The sequence below is a fragment of the Mirounga leonina genome, unplaced genomic scaffold (genome assembly GCF_011800145.1).
Source record: "Mirounga leonina isolate KUSES-001 unplaced genomic scaffold, KU_Mleo_1.0 Mir_496, whole genome shotgun sequence".
Taxonomy (NCBI): domain Eukaryota; kingdom Metazoa; phylum Chordata; class Mammalia; order Carnivora; family Phocidae; genus Mirounga; species Mirounga leonina.
This window is the reverse complement of record NW_023270783.1, coordinates 167,275-187,408: the sequence shown is the minus strand read 5'-3', so window position 1 is coordinate 187,408 and position 20,134 is coordinate 167,275. Positions and strand designations below refer to the sequence as shown.

General features: G+C 40.2%; 1 protein-coding gene across 13 annotated transcripts in view; it reads right to left on the bottom strand.

The window, feature by feature from the left end:
* Window positions 1–1,168: 1,168 nt before the first annotated feature.
* The window catches only part of TTC3 (tetratricopeptide repeat domain 3), a 120,327-nt gene continuing 101,361 nt past the window's right edge, over window positions 1,169–20,134 (bottom strand). For 12 of the 13 annotated variants that reach the window (XM_034990123.1, XM_034990127.1, XM_034990128.1 and 9 more), the window contains 10 exons: window positions 19,883–19,951; window positions 18,847–18,943; window positions 17,176–17,276; window positions 14,751–14,841; window positions 14,239–14,340; window positions 10,379–10,740; window positions 8,687–8,813; window positions 8,365–8,505; window positions 4,285–4,377; window positions 1,169–2,744 (listed from right to left, as the gene is read on the bottom strand). In XM_034990123.1, the coding sequence (XP_034846014.1) occupies window positions 2,679–2,744; window positions 4,285–4,377; window positions 8,365–8,505; window positions 8,687–8,813; window positions 10,379–10,740; window positions 14,239–14,340; window positions 14,751–14,841; window positions 17,176–17,276; window positions 18,847–18,943; window positions 19,883–19,951 (1,249 nt within the window). In that variant the 3' untranslated portion in view covers window positions 1,169–2,678. Of the gene's footprint in view, window positions 2,745–4,284; window positions 4,378–8,364; window positions 8,506–8,686; window positions 8,814–10,378; window positions 10,785–14,238; window positions 14,341–14,750; window positions 14,842–17,175; window positions 17,277–18,846; window positions 18,944–19,882; window positions 19,952–20,134 lie in introns of those variants that run through there. The other variant, XR_004676457.1, reaches the window with a different exon arrangement.

Sequence of the window (20,134 nt, the reverse complement as noted above, 5' to 3'; positions counted from 1 at the left end):
AAATCTTTAAAAAAAATCTAGCCTAGTGCCCTAGCACATAGTATGTGCTCAATCCACATTCATTTTCACTGGTTTCCAGGCCTTGCCCATCCCTTCCTTCCCAGGAAAGCACTTAAGGTATATGGCCACATGAAGGCAGACAGCCCCTCTCAGATCCTTGGCAGAGTGAAGAGGAGAAAATAAAAAAGGGATTAGACATGGCTGATGATCAACTGTTTTTACAATTGTTCTTTTAATATAGTTCGATTAAAGTTTAGAACACCTAAATGTACTTCCTGTTTCTTTCACGAAGGACCATACTGGAGATGTTTTTGGTCCTCGTTCTGACAGACTTTACTGTCTGCTTCTTATCGGTCTCATCACTGCGTACCTCTTGTGGCAGGAGGACTTCCCACCTTTGCTACCGTCTCTTCTGCCAGCATCTTTTAATCTGTGTCTTCAGCGAGGGTCAACAGACTTAAACAGTTTCGTTGCTTCAGCGCCGTGGTGTCAGCCCTGCCCACATGCCTCCACTATAGTCTTAGGAATTACCTTAAAAATGTAGTAACCTTGTGCGTTGCTAGGGCACGATTTCAATTTTCTATTCAATTTCCCATTATTTTAGCGTAGATTAAGCTGCTCTGCAGAGAAAATAATTTAAACTCTTAGGAATAGTCATTGTTTTTAAGTTATATGTTATTTTGAATTAAATGCTATCAGATTAAAAACACAGACTGATAATACTCGCTTTCTTCAATCATCTCTTAGTGCTCACCAGAAGATTCTCCAAAAGAGAAACCCTACTGCTTGGCCTCAGTTGTCCACGAATCCACAAGCGCCTCAAAGGAAAATGGATACTGAGGAATGTAATTTGATTACCTTCAACATTCTTATATGTGTTCACATAAAATATCTTACATTAGCTAGAACAGTAAGCTATCATCTGTGTATAAACTTTCTATTCACAAATTAAATAGCCAATCACGTGAACTTGAGTTTAGCAACCTTTATTTAGGCACAGAGGCATGTTTTGATCCAGGCTCTAAAATTTTCTAAGATCCTTGGTTACGCTCTTTGGATGTATCATGGCTCTTCTTTTCCAAATGAAGATAATGTATGTGTCCTGAATTTTCTAGTAGAATCCTTTTTAAAAAATACTTGAGAAAAATGGACAAGCATGACAGTAAACTGGTATTTTAGAACGCTCTTTATTTTGAAACTTACACCGGACATGTATAAGGCATGTTCACAATGTTTGTTTGATGTACAAAACACATTTTCTCACTCTCCAGTTGCTCTTCTTTTCCTTTATACCTGCTGCTACAAACTGGTCCCTACATATCTTCCTATCTACAGTTCTCAGTTATTGTGAACATGTAGACAATGTTTCAGGGACCTGCAAGGAGAATCTGCCTCAAAATACAGAGTGAGCATCTATGGACTAAGTCACTAAGACATCAAAACTCACAAGGAACCAAGGCTGAGGAAGATGACCAAATTAGCTCACGAACTTGGGACTGTGAGCTTCCAGGGGAACAAAGAACACAAAGAAAAACATTTTTTTGATGTCTGAGAGAAATGGAATGTGTCCAGAATTCATGTTTCTATATTTACGACTGTCTACAAGTCACTAAAGAGATCTAATATTTTAACAGATTCTAATGCAGTTAAAGTTTTGTTCTCACACCACAGTACAAGAGTGCATGCATTACTTCACACAGATGTCAAACACGGAACAAGTGAAACAGGGGCACCTCAGGATTGTCTAATTACACAAGTGCCTCTTTCTTTGGTGGGATAAGGGAGGGAAATGACGGTGACTGTTTCCCTATGGCACCTACTATGTGTTAGACAGAGATACCCAAACATTTGTCATCTAACTCATGAAGAAGGACAAATGGGGCTGGTAAGAGTAAGATATTCAAAGAACAAGCTCCAAATGTAGCATGGGGGTGATGAATATTTAGCCTCAATTTTCAGGGCAAAAAAAAGTCTTGGCTGATACTAATAAGAAAGTATTTGTAATTGATTTTCAAAAATCAGATTATATCTTTTAGGTGATGAAAAATAAGCTCTTTTATAAAGAGCCATTTATTCTACTGGGGGGAATAAAACAATGAAATGAAAAAGCAAAATCACATGGTGTTTCATGAAAAGGAGATTTAAATCTTTTGGTTTAAATCAGCCAGTATGTTACCACTTACTACACATTATTAAAATGTGTTTGCTTAAGCCCATTTAAATGCAGAATCTTTGAGGAAAAATGTAGGCATGTTATGAGGAATATTGACTTGTAAAAATTTTAACCTGGGGCACTTTAATAGGTCAGAATACTTTAAATTCAAGTACTGCTTTGAGGTGCTCGTAACACTTCCCAAAAGAAGCCTTCCATCTCAGAGAGCACCTCTGTAAGAAGCCCCAACAATTTAGGAATGTGGCTACACATAATTTTATTAGCCACTATTTGCTATTATCGAAGTGTTTAATAAGAGCAGGGAAATTACTATCAACTGTATTAAAGATTTCCATTTATTAGCACTGTGACACACAGTGCAAAGAATCTCAAATGTTTGCTTTTTATACCAGAAGTAATATATTGTTGTTCTTCCAATTCAACAAACCAGTAAATTACTCTTCAGTGAACTGTGACTACCTAGAAAAGCAGGCTGACCTCTTCCAGAAGGTGCCGGCTGTTCTTCTTACAGGAGATCCTGATCAAGGCAGGCTGGGCAAGTGCTCTGCCCTTTCAGCCACTGCTTAAAGCACTGAAAATGAGAAAACGAAATCAGTGTCTTCAGGAACACGTGGGGCCTCAGCTCTCCTGTGCTCCAACAGACATGGCTAAGTTCACCTCCAAGTCTGGTGGCGCCTGGAGCTGCCCAACACTCAGGAACACTGAAGCCTACTCAAGCGAGGAGTGTGCCCCGAGCCCTAGGAACCTATCATTTGCCTCAGAATCTGACCCATGGACTCTGGGCCTCTGACCTATCTCAGGGGGATGGCCTTGCCCCTCCACTTTCCCTACACTCCGGCTTCATTCTTGGCATTTCATTCCAGGCATCGGCATTTTCTTGGTCCTGGGACTCACCCAATTTTTAACTGATCCTCTCTCTGCCTGGTCTTGATTCTTGTACATCCCACCAGCCTCCACACCACAGCCTTGACTGGAACCTGTCTACCATCGTGGTCCCAAGTTGCTGTGGCTGCCTGTTGCTGCTGAGAGCTGTGTGTGTGTGTTAAGTCTGAGAGCCCAGGCACAACACCCTATACCTGCAGGAGACAGGCCATGCAAGAGACTGCAAGCTGTCTTGACTCCTCCTACTAAGTGTATTGTATCTATCCCTTTTTCCAAGGGATTAATAAACTGACATGGCAGAGACCTGATCTATTCCAACCAGAAGGAGGGATACAGAATGAATGCCCACAGCACCCAAAATATTTACCCAAAGATCTTGGAAGGGTACAAGCCAGAATCTCCCAGGATCAGGCACAATGGGCCCAGTTAGGTTTAGCTTTTCTCCTCTAAAGTGTTAAACTTACTTCATATACTGCACTAAATTGACAAAATGCTGCACTGTGCATCCATTCAGCCATGTGTGTAAGAAATTACCTTTTAAGAAACAAATACTGTTTTGAATTTCAGCACCAACATATTTGAGGGAGCCGACTAGGACTGCTCTCCTCCACCCATGATGTGATGATGGAAAGGACAGTGCGCAAAACTGCACACCCTAGACCCCAGGAGGCCTCTCCCCCTTTCCACAGCAGCAATCTTTGGAAAGGGAGACAATGAACACCGGCACAAGGAGGCTTATACAGAAAATGCTTTGAAAACTCAAGTACTGACACCTATGAAAAAAAGTCCCTTTTTGGGGCACCTGGGTGGCTCAGTCGTTAAGTGTCTGCCTTCGGGTCCTGGGATCGAGCCCCGCATCGGGCTCCTTGCTCAGCGGGGAGTCTGCTTCTCCCTCTCTCTGCTGCTACCCCCGCCTGTGCTCTCTCTCTCTGACAAATAAATAAATAAAATCTATAAAAAAGGGGGGGCGCCTGGGTGGCTCAGTTGTTAAGTGTCTGCCTTCTGCTCAGGTCATGATCTCAGGGTCCTGGGCTCGAGCCCTGCATCGGGCTCCTTGCTCAGCGGGAAGCCTGCTTCTCCTTCTCCCGCTCCCCCTGCTTGTGTTCCCTCTCTCGCTGTGCCTCTCTCTGTCAAATAAATAAAATCTTAAAAGAAAAGGCCCCTTTTTATTTTCAAAATACTTAATAGTCAAAATTCATGATATGAGGATGGCTGAAGAGAATTCTTACCCCTTTGTGAAACCTGTGCCCACATTTTAGCACACGCACATTTTTGGATTTGAATACCTCACGGCATAGTTCACAGGAAGCTGCACCCGATGCCTGTGGAAACAAACGTATCCCCGTAATGAAGAATAGCTAAATTCCTTTTTACTACACAAGCTCTTCCTACAAGTGGCCTTTATACACTTGCGTCATTAAGGTGGCAAATTACTCCCAATTATAGCTAAGCAGGCTGAGGGAACGACTTAGTTTTTAACAGCATTTCTTAAGAAAAATTACAAACATACAAAATAAAAAAATATACCTTTAAAGTTCTAATTTTCTCACAGAAAAAAATGTTTTATATGGCTAATAAGTTCCCAGGAAATTATTATAAATTTCTAATTATCCCACCCCACACCCAAACTACGGTATGAATATTATAAATTAATCATTCATCTATTTATCTAACAGCTGGGGACAGAAACATAAATTATGACACATCCACACTATGGACTATTACGGGGTTAACTGAAATCATGATGGAAGTCCACAATCCCTGACACACAAAGCTGGTGACGACAATCCTCTGAATAAAAAGGTTACAAAGGTTACAGGTTACAAAACAGTACATATCATATAGCCACATAATTGATTTTTTTGAAATAAAGATAACGGGTGGAGAGAGAGATACCTTGTAAAGAGCCTGGAAAGATATAGAATGTGAACAGCAGTTACTTTCAGTTAAGAGATTTAACTTTTTTCTTTGCTATTTTCTAAAGTTTCTATGAATGTGGATTACGTGTGCAAATCAAAACAAAACAAACTGATGGCTCATTCAGCAAACATCCGTGGTCAGGGATTGTGCGGGGCGCGAGGGCACAGAGCTGAATGGGAGAGTTTCTGGCTCGGGCAGCACACAGTCTGGTGAGCACAGACAGCATTTTCTGTGAAAGCAGAGTTGGAGTGCCACCCAGGACACCATGCACAAGCTCCCCCCACAAATCACAGCACCTACCCACGCTGCACCATTATTTTCCACTCCTCCTCCCCTCCAAACTCTGAGCACCCTGAAGGCAAGGAAGGAGCCCTGTTCATCTATATCCTTAGCAAATGGCAAAGAACCTGGCCCCAGAATGATTCTCCATCAACTGTCAGGCGAGTGAATGAGAGCAGCCCTGGCCATGGGATTAAGGTCAGGGATGCAGATGGGGACAGTGCCTAAAGGCTCTGAAGACCCTGAACTGCTGAATGGGGTTTTCTTTCTCTCCCCTAGCATTGATGGGGTAGATACAGTAGAATGAGGGGCTCTAGCTCCACTCTGCGGCCCGATGGGAGGGTCAGGGAGCAATGGAAGTGTCAGTCCCAGGGAAGGGCAGATTAAGACCTCTGTAAAGCTCAGAGCTAGGTTTGGCTTGAAAAACCCAGTTAACTTGATTTATTTTTATTAGCATGAAAAGATGGGCACATACATTTCTAAGTGAAAAAAAAAAGACACAAAAAGTACTTATAGTTTTGACTAAATTCATATATACACACACATACAAAAGAGGTTAGAAAAACACATACCAATATCATAATACTGGTTACCTTAGGGGGTGGGTTTTGGGGTTCTTTAAAGGCTTTTTATTTGTATTTCCTACCATGAACACATACTGCTTTTGTAATTTGAAAAGATAAAGCAAACTACTTTTAATTTTTAAAAAAACTACCTGTAATTATCAAACTAAGTCCCAGTTTGAATACATATTTTTCTTGTAAGTCAGCTTTTACAACTTTATCATCATCAACAACAACCATGAAGCAGAAAGTAATCTCTCTCCTGAAGGTGACTGCATTCTATGTGTGTGTTGGGGGGGGGGGGTGGCAGGTGTCGGTGAGGATGCTCTGAGAATTCAGCCTGGTTGGAGGACCACCCAGCACCTGGCCAGCCAGTCAGCAGCCTGGGGAGAGGGAGGCACTCCAGCCAGGTCTTGCAGGAAAGCTCTGCGTGCTCATAAACTCTCTCATTGGAGTTAGATGCTCTGGGAAATGAGTATATATGGTTTGGAAAATAGCCAAAGAACAGTGGAAAATGAAAATGTACAGGAGGAATACAAACATTAAGTTCACACAAAGATTCACTGCGTAGTTCAAGTCAGCAAACAAGTACTCTGTGCAATCATGCATCGCTGACTCCACTATGGGGCCAGAAACTCTTCTAATTTTCATTTCATCTAAACTCTGATACCAGGGTGCCTGGGTGGCTCAGTCGGTTAAGCATCTGCCTTTGGCTCAGGTCATGATCGAGTCCTGCACTGGACTCCCTGCTAAGCGGGGAGTCTGCTTCTCCCCCTCACTCTGCTCCTCCCCCAGCCTTGTGCTTGCTCGCTCTCTCTCTCAAATAAATAAATAAAACCTTTAAAAAAATAAACTCTGATATCACAGTTGGACAAAAGGGAAGAACATGCTTTATACCAGAACTCAATCCGGAGCCCACAGCCCTGAATGGCCTCTTTCAACCACGTTTGGTTCCTACTACACAGTCCCTAGCATCGGCTGGCTCCATGTGGTGAGGATTAGGGAATTACATGCTACACACCCAGATCAAATGAGGAATGCTGGCAAGCTGCATGAATCATCTGTGCCTCAGTTTCTTCATTATAAAATAAAGACAATTACAGTACCTTATCAATTGAGATCATAGATACCACAGTATTTTATAAAAAGATCTATGTAAACGTAACATTCTTATTGTCCAAAAGAACAAAAAACATTTTAAATCCGTATATCAAATTAAGGCAAGTTTAGCCCATAAGATCAAGGTTCCAGTGTCCCCCCAACCCCCTCCAGGCACTCAAGGGGAGGGAGAGGGGAAGCAACCAGACTTGCGTGAATACAGAGCTTGACTCTGGTCATTCTATTCTAGCACTTCATCCAGACAACAGCCTGAACAAGCAGATATGATATTAGCTCACAGTGTTACTAAGTGACAGAACCAAGTCTGGGATTCCAAAGCCCATGGTGGCATGGAATAAAATGATTCAAAAATCATTTTCCCCAACTATTCAAATTATCACACTTACTATAAAAAATTAACTTGTATTTGACTGCCAGTAGGCCCAGTTCCCAAAATGTGGCCAGAGCTCTCCTGGTCTCTCTAGTGCAGGGGCTTCTCCCAACAGGGACCCATAGGTACCCACAAAAGCAGAGATGTTCTAATGGAACACTTAAGTACATCTAAATTTGGTCTCTAATATTCTTTAAAAATTTATTTATTTGAGAAAGAGAGAGTGCACACGAGTAAGGGAGGGGAGAGGGAGAGAGAGAATCTCAAGCAGACTCCCCGCTGAGAGCAGAGCCTGTCAAGGGGCTTGATGTCACCACCCTGAGATCATGACCTGAGCCGAAATCAAGAGTCCATGCTTAAGTGACTAAACCACCCAAGGACCTCTAATTTTTTTTTTTTTTTAAAGATTTTATTTATTTATTTGAGAGAGAGAGAATGAGAGACAGAGAGCATGAGAGGGAGGAGGGTCAGAGGGAGAAGCAGACTCCCCGCTGAGCAGGGAGCCCGATGTGGGACTCGATCCCGGGACTCCAGGATCATGACCTGAGCTGAAGGCAGTCGCTTAACCAACTGAGCCACCCAGGCGCCTCTCTAATTTTTTTTTTTAAAGTAGGCTCCATGCCCAACATGGGGCTCAAACTCACAACCCCAAGATCAAGAGTTGCACACTCTACCAACTGAGCCAGCCAGGGGCCCCTGGTTTCTAATTTTAAGATCAAACAAATTAGGTCTAGAAATGAAAAGAATGGGGCTAAATCATGGATTAACTATTTTGTCTCCTTCTTGTTCTTCATTAAAAAAACAAAACTGAGGGGCGCCTGGGTGGCTCAGTCGTTAAGCGTCTGCCTTCGGCTCAGGTCATGATTCCAGGGTCCTGGGATCGAGCCCCGCATCGGGCTCCCTGCTCGGCGGGAAGCCTGCTTCTCCCTCTCCCACTCCCCCTGCTTGTGTTCCCTCTCTCGCTGTCTCTCTCTGTCAAATAAATAAATAAAATCTTTAAAAAAACCCAAAAAACCAAAAAAACCAAAACTGACTCCATTGTCACACATAACACTCACAGGGATATCTTCTGTCTTCTGTCCCTTGGTTTTGGGCGATGGTCCAGCAATTATGGAGGGTGGGCCCTGGGAGGCCCTGGTCACAGAAGCAGCAGAGCTGGGCTCAGACAACTTCTTGTCTTTTCCTGAATTTGAATTTGGCTAGAGAGATAATGTGGGCAGGGAGAGAAGCAAGTTTAGTAACCCAAATCTTCTGTCTTTACTGAAGTGCTCTCCATATTTTGGTTGGATACATTTTTTTTTTTTGCTTTTTATAATTCTTATATTTTATAAATAAAGTGGACCATATTATTGTATTATTGTATCTGGATGAAACACTGACCTTTTTCTTTTTCTGTTCATCTAGAATGTGTTCTGTCACTCTTTGGACAATTTCATCAATACTCAATCCTGAGAGCGAGTTCTTATTCTTGTTTCGCACTTTTTTAATAAAACCAGCAAGCTCGGTGCTAAAAAGAGGAAGTGGAGATAAATGACAAGAGAAAGTCAAAGTTTTCTACTGTGGAGAAATATTATGTGCTAATATTAACCCAACAGCTATAAGAAACAAACCCAATACATACAAACAAAACTAAACAATAGCAACTGTAGATAAAGGCAAGAGAATCACTCTTTCCAAGTAGTTATAAAAATTCCAATACTATTTCTAAATATGTATTTTACTAGAATTTCAAAGTAACAGAACAGTTTACCTGCTAGATCCATTTGGGATATCCGTATCTACTTTGAAACCAGATTTCGTATAGGCTGGATGTACTGCAGCTTTATGCTAAATCACTGATTGATCAGATAACATTGGTTCTGACTTGAAATCAGTAAAACCTCTTTTTACCTAAGGGGAAACTAGATTTGTTGACTGCCTCCCTTAAAAAAACCCTGACAACAAGGTTTTCAAAGCCTGAATGTTTCACAAGTACCAGTGGATGGAATTAAACCATTAATCAACAGGAACTTGATATATGAAGCACTAACACCTCAAATGTTTTCATTTTCAGAAAAGTAGGATGCATTTCTATTCAGTTGTTTAAACTCTCCCAAATTTAGTCAGGATTGCAAACCATTTTATTTGTAAGGTACTTTTGGTAATTATAATGAGCATTTTTACAATTGGCATGGGAACTGCTACTGAGGGAACTTACAAGTTTCTCAAACTTAGGCTAACTACGCCCACAGACATACACTTATTCTCAATGAGGCAGTCCTCCACAACAGATGCAAAACATTAAATCTGGCCAATCATAATTTAACCACTACTTTGTTTCAAAAGTGTAATTTCAAAACTTATAGTATCGTATCAAAGACAGAAATAACATGGGACAGAGTACAGAGGGTCATTCTGGGATGTGACTTCCTCTCTTCCTAGCTGTATCCCTGAGGAATGCCTTCACCGCTTCTCTCCTTGGCTGAGACAGGGAGCACCTCTGATCCCTCATACCAACCTGCAGATCGAGGTCAGAGGCTGCCATGCAAATGCTCGCCGGCTTAGATAAAGCAGCGCTCCCCACCGTCACAGGACCCTCTGTTAACACACCCACAGTCCTGACTCACTATCAAATCACACCTGGTCATTCCAACTTCACACCTCTAACAAATCAGAGGTGCTATTTAGCAAGGTGTAAGTTCTTGCCACCCTTCTTGCTAGCTGGTATTTCTCCCCCCAAATGATACGAAACAAATGTTTTGCAGTTTTGTTTTTCATTTAGGGATTGCATACTAGGACTGGAGCATGTTACTGATCTCATCAATATCTCAGCAAATTGCCCTGGGTTCTGATGAGTGTAGAGTAACCAGGAGTCAGTGTTTTCAATCTAGAAACACACATCAAAAAGTTGGTTTGAAAATGCTCACCTCTATGTTTACAAAAAAAGAAAAAAAGGTAGCACCTGTCTTTTCTGAGTAAAACAACTATGGAGTAGTTTCCACTTCAGCCCCTAACTGGCCATAATGTTATCTGATCAGGAAACCTCAGTTCAATAAAGTATTTAACAGAGTCACAGACATTTTATATCCCTACCTGTTGTAACATGGGAATACCACTGACAGGTGCTCGATAATACTATTAAACGGCTTTTTTGGAGACTGGCTTGAGCGGGTAGCACGTCCTGGAAGAATAGGTGGTTTCTGATCAGCCACAAGGCTTTGTTTTGGCGGAGTTTCCTGGCCCGTGATCTTACACTCTGGCAGCTGGGTGACTTCAGGCTGACAGGAGAGCGATCCTGTTAACGGTGGAGAGGAAGCCCCCACTGGGCCATCATTGGCAGAGACCAGACTTGAATCCTTAGCAACTGCTGTTTGGTTTCCAGTCCCATGACTTGTAGAAGTGGAGGTTCCATGATCTTCATGACCTGAAGACTCTGGAAGTACCATAGGAGGAATCTGGGAAGAATATACCATAGTCCTTGGATCACTAAGAGAAACATCTGTGGATAAAGACTGACGATTAAGCAGACTATAATAAAACCTGGGTGCTCAAGTGCACAGGAAACTTGAATACAATAAATTAAAGTTTTGTTTTTAAAAAACCGCTGATCACCTTCACTTTAAAATGAGCTCTCCTGGGCTCCACACTGCTGGCCTCCCTCCCACCTCTCCGCAGCCCCTTCCCAGGCTCTCCCTACAGTTCTTAATGCTTGTCTGTGCCTTAATGTGGACGCTCCTTAGGATGCCTCTGGGCGGCGGGGGTGGAGATTCACGTTCTTCCCCAGGACATTTCACGTTCCTTCATGACTCAGTAACTGTGTGCTTGGTACTGATAATGTCCACTTTTTAAAAGATTCTAGTCTTGAATGTTCTCCTGAGATCCCAAACTGCAAATCCAAACTTCCTCTTAGGCAAATCCAAGGCCACTTAAACTCGTGTCTTCAAAATCAGGCTCGGCTCAGTCTCCGACCCTGCTCTTCCTTGGGTGTCCACCTCACGGATAGAAAACCAGATTTGTCTTGACTCCCCAAAATAAGCACACCGTGCCCCCCATCTCACAAGCAGTACAGTTATTTCCACTGTTCATCCTAAATACCTCTCAAATCTGCTCTCTCCCTCCAGCCCGACTCCCACTCTCTAATCCGGGACACAGCTGCTGACAGTGAGCCCCTCTCCCAGTTCTCCATACCGTGGGCCAGCTGATGGCATCTCCTTACTTGAAACCTATATTGGCTTCTTAGTGACCTCAGGAAAAGTCAAACTGCTGAACACACCTTACAGAATAAGTAAGGCTCCCTTGGTTCTGGCCCCTGGGTATTTTTATGATTTTTCTCACCAAAGCCCCCCTCTATCATACTGAACTTCTTTTATATCCATGAAAGAAGTATTCTCTGTTTTTCTAGCCTCCAAATATGCTGTTTCTTGCATTTGAAATACTCTGACCCTCCAAATATCACACTGTCCACCCCTTCTCAAACACACACCCATGTCTTCCTTTTGCCTGGTAATTCCTATTCCAGATCTCTGACTCACTGAGACCTCCAACAGGGAATCTTCTGCTGAGGCCTAGACCTCTAGGTTAGGTTAACCCCTCCTAATATATGCTGCTATAGCATTTTATGCTCCTATGAAAAACCGTGGCACACTTTACTTATAATTATGGGCTTAATAACTCTCTTTTCCCAAACTCATATGCCCTTTGAGGGAATAGACCATATCTAATCTTGATCACCACTAAATACCCAATGAATGAATGGGGGAGAAATAACACACAAAGCTAATGGCCTTTAGGGATACTTATTACTTAAGTTCCTGGAACCCTAAGAGTTCCCAAGGCTTAGATATTAAAATTCTTTTGTGTATTTATAAAATTACATAAGCTACAACTAAAAATTAATAGCAAATATTCTACTGAGATCTCACATTTTTTTTCCCTTCCATGTCTACCATAAGAACTTAGAAACACACTCTCTCTCCAAAAGAAAAAAAAAGAAAAAAAAAAGAGGGGGTGCCTGGGTGGCGCAGTCAGTTGAGCATCTGACTCTTGGTTTCAGCTCAGGTTGTGATCTCAGGGTTGTGAGACAGAGCCCTGCCTCAGGCTCTGCATTCAGCATGGAGTCTGCTTGTGACTCTCCCTCTGTCCCTCCCCACCACACTCTCTCTCAAATACATGAATCTTTTTTTTTTTTTTTTAAAGATTTTATTTATTTATTTGACAGAGACACAGCGAGAGAGGGAACACAAGCAGGGGGAGTGGGAGAGGGAGAAGCAGGCTCCCTGCTGAGCAGGGAGCCCGATGTGGGACTCGATCCCAGGACCCTGGGATCATGACCTGAGCCGAAGGCAGTCGCTCAATTGACTGAGCCACCCAGGTGCCCCACAAATACATAAATCTTAAAAAAAAATAAAGAACTTAGAAACATTATAAATGATAAGTGATCTTTAATTCTACATCAAACTCTACTTCTTACTCAGTTCAATGGAGAGAAAAATGTGTTTCTATGGAGAGAAGAAAATGGATCCCAATAGAGTATTTTACTCAGTTCAAGGTGGCCAAACTTTTAAATTTTTTTTTTTAAAGATTTTATTTATTCATTTGAGACACAGAGATAGAGAGAGAGAGAGCATGAGCAGGGAGAGAGGCAGAGGGAGAAGGAGAAGCAGGCTCCCCACTGAGCCAGGAGCCCAATGTGGGGCTCGATCCCAGAACCCCGGGATCATAACCTGAACCGAAGGCAGATGCTTCACCATCCGAGCCACCCATGCGCCCCCTTTTTAATGTTTTAAAAACATTTTTTGGCAGGTGAAACCACAATAAGCTTGTATGCTTAGTATGCAAAGTACTGGCTAGAGAGAGACTTTCAAGATCAGGCTCCTGAGTGTAGTCACCTATGGTAAGGAGACTGAATGTACATGACAGAAGGGTTACAGGGTGGGGCACAAATGTGGGCAGCCTTGACTGGGCTTTTAGGGAGAGGCAGAAGGTGGAGAGTGAGGTTGGTGCTCCAGGCTGGGGAACATCCCAGATAAAGGTCTGGCAGTGGCAGGAAGGTGCAAATCAGGACCTAAGGAAAATAGGCTCCTTATAGCAGACTATTTCACAACCAGAAGTTTTTAATGTTGTGCCAAAATATTCTGAAACCTACCTCTAATCAACTCTTGAATAGAGCCCTTCTTTAAATTCTTACAGTCTGATCTCCTTTGGTCTGAATTCTTTTCAATTTGGTATCGGCTGAGCATCTGCTCTGTGTCCAAATAAGAAATATGTACCCCAGAATACAATAAAGGGATACTAGGTGGAGCCATATTTTAAAGTCCACCATATAGAACTAATCTTTTACTTTACTGTGCTGCATATTTTAAAACACAAAGCGATGTTTGGCAAACACTATTATTCAAAAGATTCAGCAAATACCTCAAACTAGCAATAAAATATGACAGATCAGACCAACAAAACCTTTGTATGTCTCAGATATAGCACTTTTTAGTCTGTATTTGATGAAAAAACAAATCTTAATTTTGGTCTTATGCCTGCAAGTATCTAGGAATAAGACTATATCTTAGGTGGTATTTGTAGAGAGAGCTGGTCTAAATCACAGGCAACTGATCCTCTTGGATTATTCGTTCACACGTAGAAAACACACACACCAGCATCCAGAAAAGAAAGCAATGTACCAGCCCTGTGTTTACTTCAGTCCCATCCTCAAGACACTGATGCAGAAAGACTCATCCAGTTATATAAGAATGTTTATTATTAAGCTTAAAGGGCTAACCAGTAGCACCAATAATAAAACATTAAGGTAACTTATTAATCCATCTCATCCCCACTCCTAGAATACAAACAAAAATCTACTCTGGCCAAATAAGAAAGAAACTATGGTTTACTATTGTTTTCTTTTCTTCACACACACAAAAAGAAAAAAGAAAGAAAAAAAGAAGGTGTGACAGACTTACTGTGCTACAGATGGGAAATGAAAGCTCAGGAATCTGCACTTTAGGAAGTTCACTGAGCCGAGAGCCATTTTTAACTGCCTGTATTTGTTCTTCATACTGAGACTGTAGGGAGAAGGAAAAGTGTTAAGTTCTTCTAATAAATTCTCATAAAGAATCACAACTGTCAATTCTTACTATATATTTACAAATGGTTGACAGTCTTTCAGGAATATAACAGAGATGCAAAGTATCAGAACAATTATTTCTTTAAAAAAGTTCAAAATAAGACCTCATTAATAGGAATGCTCTACAGCCTTATCAAATATAACTTCTCTAATTTTCTCAATTACAGGCAGAGTTTAAGACAGCTAATTAAAAAAACAGCATTATTTTCAGGAAAAACTCTTAATAATTACAACAAAAAATATATATTACCTTTAACAGCTCAACAAAAAGTTTCAGTGACATTCATTTCTCCTGAGAACTATAATCATATCGGTTTTGATAGAATTACAAAATATTTTATGACTTACCTTTGCTTTCACGATTTCTTTTCTAACCTTAGAAAGAAACGATTCCCATGAATGTACATCTGACTCCATATCAGGGTAAGCTGCAGAATCACTGAAAAAGAAAAACATGGAACTGCTTAATGTCTACTTCAGATATGTTTTTAAAAGTTAAAAACACTACAGTGCAAATGAAAACAAATATAAGATATATATGTATATATATTAAAGATTTTATTTATTTGACAGGGACAGAGTGAGAGAGAAAGAGCACAAGCAGGGGGAGTGGCAGGCAGAGGGAGAGGGAGAAGTAGGCTCCCGGCTGAGCAAGGAGTCCAACATGGGGCTCAATCCCAGAACCCCGGGATCACGAAATGAGCTGAAGGCTGATGCTTAACTAATTTAGCCACCCAGGGGCCCCAGAAAGATATATTTAACATGATCACACACACAAAACTATTTTTTTAAAAGATTTATTTATTTCAGAGACTGCGCAAGAGTGCTCACGTGTTGGGGGAGGGGCAGAGGGAGAGAATCTTCAAGCAGACTCCCCACTGAGCGTGGAGCCCGACAGGGGACTCAATCTCATAACCCTGAGATCATGACCTGAGCAGAAATCAAGAGTCAGATGCTTAACAGACTGAGCCACCCAGGCGCCCCCCACACAAAACTATTTTTAAAGAATTACGTATCTTACAGACTCACCAATAGAAACACTTTAGGAAATCTTTATTGATTAACCAAACTTCCCAAGCTGGTGGGCAGAGAGTAAATATTCTCCTAAATTTTAATTTCTTGTCCTAACTTTGAAGATTTGACCATTTTTCATTTAACATCTTTGTGTTTAACAACAAAGGCTGTTTTTACATTAAAAAAAATAAAAAGGCAACATGGAACACTTAAACGTTCCAATAAAAAACCTCATCCTCACCTTATGGTAAAATAAAGAGTGGGGCCTAACAGACTGTGATAAGTTTATACCTCAGCACCTTTACTGAAAGTGACAAACAAGCTTTCCACTCCTAACTGGGAAGATCAATAACATTATCAATCCGTGACTGTGTCAGTTCTCATTACATATCTTAAAGAAAAACCAGAACATTCCTTTTATGTCTTTTCTCTTTCGCTATCCTTTGGTGGAATGAAATTAGCACAGAATCCCTAAGAAAGAAGCTATGTGTACTATGAGGCTTAATGAGGAAGTCGACACTATCAGACGAAAGGTCTGAGAGCTCTGTTTCCCAGAGATGCCATAACGTGTGGCCCATGGCAAGATGAAACACCAGCCTTTCGGCACCACTGCTTCCACTTCAGCTGTACCAGTCTTGTAATTCGAATCAGCATATTAGTTTTCTCTCATTAGAAAGGTTTTCTCATGTGAAAAAAAACTAAATCTTGAAAAACCAAGAAATAAAAACTCCCTTAAAACCTTTTCCATGACCCCACAGAGGGTCAATACTGAGGGTTTGAAGTGTTAAAGCAAAAAGCATTGGGAAGGATGAAAACTGACTGTGGAATATGATAAAAAGACCAGATGAAAAGTAATACCTTGTGTGAAAATCCACACAGAAAATGCTGAGGCTAGACTGAAGAAGACCCTCTAAAATTCCCAGGTAAACCTTATTCCAAAAACGACGTCAAACAAAAACAAGAAAGATGATGGAGAGTTAAAAAAATTACCATAGGTGAATATCTTTTGAAGTGACATTCCATTCTTAGTCTACCACTAAGACTGTTAAGTGACTGTTCTTATACAGAAGGTAATTTTTAAAAAAGCTTGAAAATGTGATCTTCATTCCAGAAATTTATTGCATGGAAATGAATAATAATATGCATAAAAATTTAGCTACAAGGAAACTCACTGAAGTGCAGCTTTTATTAACAGAATGTGCAAATAACCCGACTACACCAACACAGTGTTAAACGTTTAATAAATCACGACACATTTGTATGCTGGAACACTATTCAACTTTGCAAAATTAGGTTAGAGAGATGTAATTATTGATATGAAAGGAAGTTTCCTATGTATTACTTAGTGAAAAAAAAAACCCATAAATTTTCTTTTTTTCAAATACTTACTGATTTATTCCAAAATACTAACTAGTTACACATCAATTTAGAATTATGGATAATCTTTACCAGTTTTGTTTGTACGTTTTGATTTTTCTATCATTTAACATGTATCAACTGTACAACTATTAAAAATAAAATGGTCTTGGGAAACCTGGCTGGCTCAGTCAGTTAAGCATGCAACTCTTGATTTCGGCTCAGGTCTTGATCCCAGGGTCGTGAGTTCAAGCTCCTTGGGCTCCATGCTAGGCATGGAGCCTACTTAAAAAAAAAAAAAAAAAGGTCCTGTCTAATATAAACATTTTTTTTCTCAAATCAGCTCTAACTTGGATTTACTAAATGACATGCCAGAAAGAACATCTGTGATGCCACACAGTACCTGCTCAGGAGCTTCAGGTTTTTAAGATACCCTTCTGCCTGTGAGTCCATGATCTGTAATTTGTACACATCCATGTCCTTCCAGTTTTCAAGCACAGATACCTAACATTAGATTAGAGAATGTTTAAGTATTTTAAGATGATGAAACTGAAACTATTTTAGGTTGTTAAAACTTAAACATTTCGAACTACTTTCAAGTTTCTCCTTAAGTGACCAATGATGACAGAATCATTAGAACGTGATAACGCTGTAATTTCACACAAGTGAACATGAATTAAATAAAACTTTTGGATTTGAAAATAGAATAACATAATGACAGTAAAATTATTTTACCTTAAATGATACATTTCTCAGATATGGAACTTTCCACATGGCTTACCGCTTAAGCCACGTACAAGCACGGAGCCAGGTTACCCACATGTGTGCACCTGATGTGCATTATCTGTGGTCCTGTTCCTGGTGAGCAGAGGGGCCAGGGGCCTGCAGAATAACCCCAAGGCTGCACCCTCTCAAATTTAAAGGCCTCAGAGAAGTTGTTTTCAGTACGAACTTCAAAAGCCTCTAGGGCAGGTTCTTAAAACTTTAGACTCTTTAACTTCCCAATAAGCCTACTGGCCATTTTCATTAAGTCATTATGGAAATATAGAACTGCTTTGTTTTAATGCAGGTGTCAGTCCCGGACCCACCAGGCAGATGGGCTGGTCAAATGGTGGTAAATGGGACCTGAACAAGCTTATGAATATAGATGTGGGCACAGGACCCAAAAATATATGTACTTTGGCTTTTTCCCCCCCCTTCCTTTCCTTAGAAGCTGCTGCACAGTCAATATTTAATCAACAGTCCGTCTGTGGACTACATAAGCTAACCCTTTTTTTAAAAATTTCCCAGAATAATCACAGATATATATACACCAACCAAGAACATTTCTTCTCAATTGGAAAAACAAAGACAACCATGTTTTGGGAACTAAATAAAATACAGCCAGAGGTTATGATTTTGAATTTTGTCTCAGTAGTGTCTCAAATAGTATACCGACATTGGTATATATTCTTCGGGGGGAAGAAGAGAGCATATTCTTTCTTCTTTTTGAGAGTGTATTAATAAATGGAATATTTTCAAGTTCTTCTAGTACTGGCAAGTATGTTTTATGGTTGGCTACTTCATGGCATATCACTTGATTACATATGATGAAGCCATTCTAAGTGCAGAGCATGGAAAATGACTGAATTAAAATAATAAGTGAAGCAGATTGCAAAATTTGGCGTACACTATGAGTACAGATACATAACACAACGTGAGCTTAAGGGCAAAAAAACATTAAAAAGTGATAGGCAAGGAAAAAGTAGCTATTTCCGGGAGCAGGATGATGGGTAAGAGGACGTCCCCCAGACTCCACACCTTTTGGCAATGCTGTTGTGCCTCATATGTAATTAACACAAAGCAAACGTATGTGTTTTTTGTTTTTTTTTAAAGATTTATTTATTTATTTATTTGAGAGAGAGAGAGCAGGAGAGGGGGGAGGGTCAGAGGGAGAAGCGGGCTCCCTGCTGATCCCAGGACTCCAGGATCATGACCTGAGCCGAAGGCAGTCGCTTAACCAACTGAGCCACCCAGGCGCCCAAAGCAAATGTATGTTGCCGTATCTGTCAGGTGCCAAGTGTCTTAGGCTCACCTCTGCAGCCACAGCTCTTTGAAGACTCTCTTGATAATTCTCCTTCCCTTTCTTTATACATTCTTCTACTTTCATTTTCTCATTTGTAAATGTATTACTGCAAATATTGAGAAAAAAACTTCTTGGGAAAAAAAAAAACCAGTGAGATAGACAAAGGCCTAGCTCTGAATCACGCCACAGAAAGACTTACATAACATCCTCTAAGGTACCTTCCTGTCTAGTATTTGACTATTTAATACACAGACTCATATGTCCTTTTTGCGCTTCACAAATGATCAAAGGAACATATAAAATAAAATTGAGTGTTTGGTGGAAATGCTGAGACTCTGGTTCATCATTTTTACGAGGGTAGGTGGAATACAATCTGGCTATATTGATAAACTTTATAGAACATCCCTCATCGTTTCAGTCAGAAATTCTATTTTGACACACATTACAAGGAAATAACCCAAAGGAAAACAGTGATCTGTACCAAGTTATTCATGGCAATATGTTTATGAATCATGATGTGAATGGAAATGTGTACGTGAAACAATATTCAACGAGAAATGCAGAACACAATTGCTAAACTGCTGGATACATTTGCTACCGGTATGTAAACACATTATTTCCATTAATAAAGGTTAAAAGGAAACTTTTCATAAGTTCATAATAAAAATCTTCAATAAACTTATAATTATAGAGCCATAAACTATCATAGTAAAGTTAAAATTGTTATTTTAAGTAACACAAAAGTTTTAAAAACACACTTTTAGTTTCAGAATTCAAAAGAAAAGAGTAATCAACAATAATAAATTCAGGATTTTTATACTGACTGTGAAACAAAGTAGTAGGAACATCATAAAATAAAAATACTCAAAGGATAAACTTATTTAAATATTTAAAGAATAAAATAAAAACATAAATAAAGAACAGACACATAATTATTTTAAAAAAACAGACAAGCCACAACAACAGACTTAGAAGCCTAGTGTGCTGGCGCCTCTGGTATTAAAGGAATAATAAGGCAGTAAAAACAAATGTAAGCTTAATTTGCCTGATTTCAAGGGACTGATCCAGAAGTAATTCATGTTCCTTATCTTTTTCATCATTTTTCTGGGCATATCTATGAAAGAAAACCACCAAATTTTAATCAGTTTTCAAATATTTTTAAAGACACGATCCCTCACAGTAAATTCTACCCATATCACGCAAACATTTTTTGAATTCTTTGTAAATTTCTACATTTTGATTTCATTTCTATATCTTCTAAATAGGCCAAAGAATCTGGGTCGTTTTTCTTTCACGC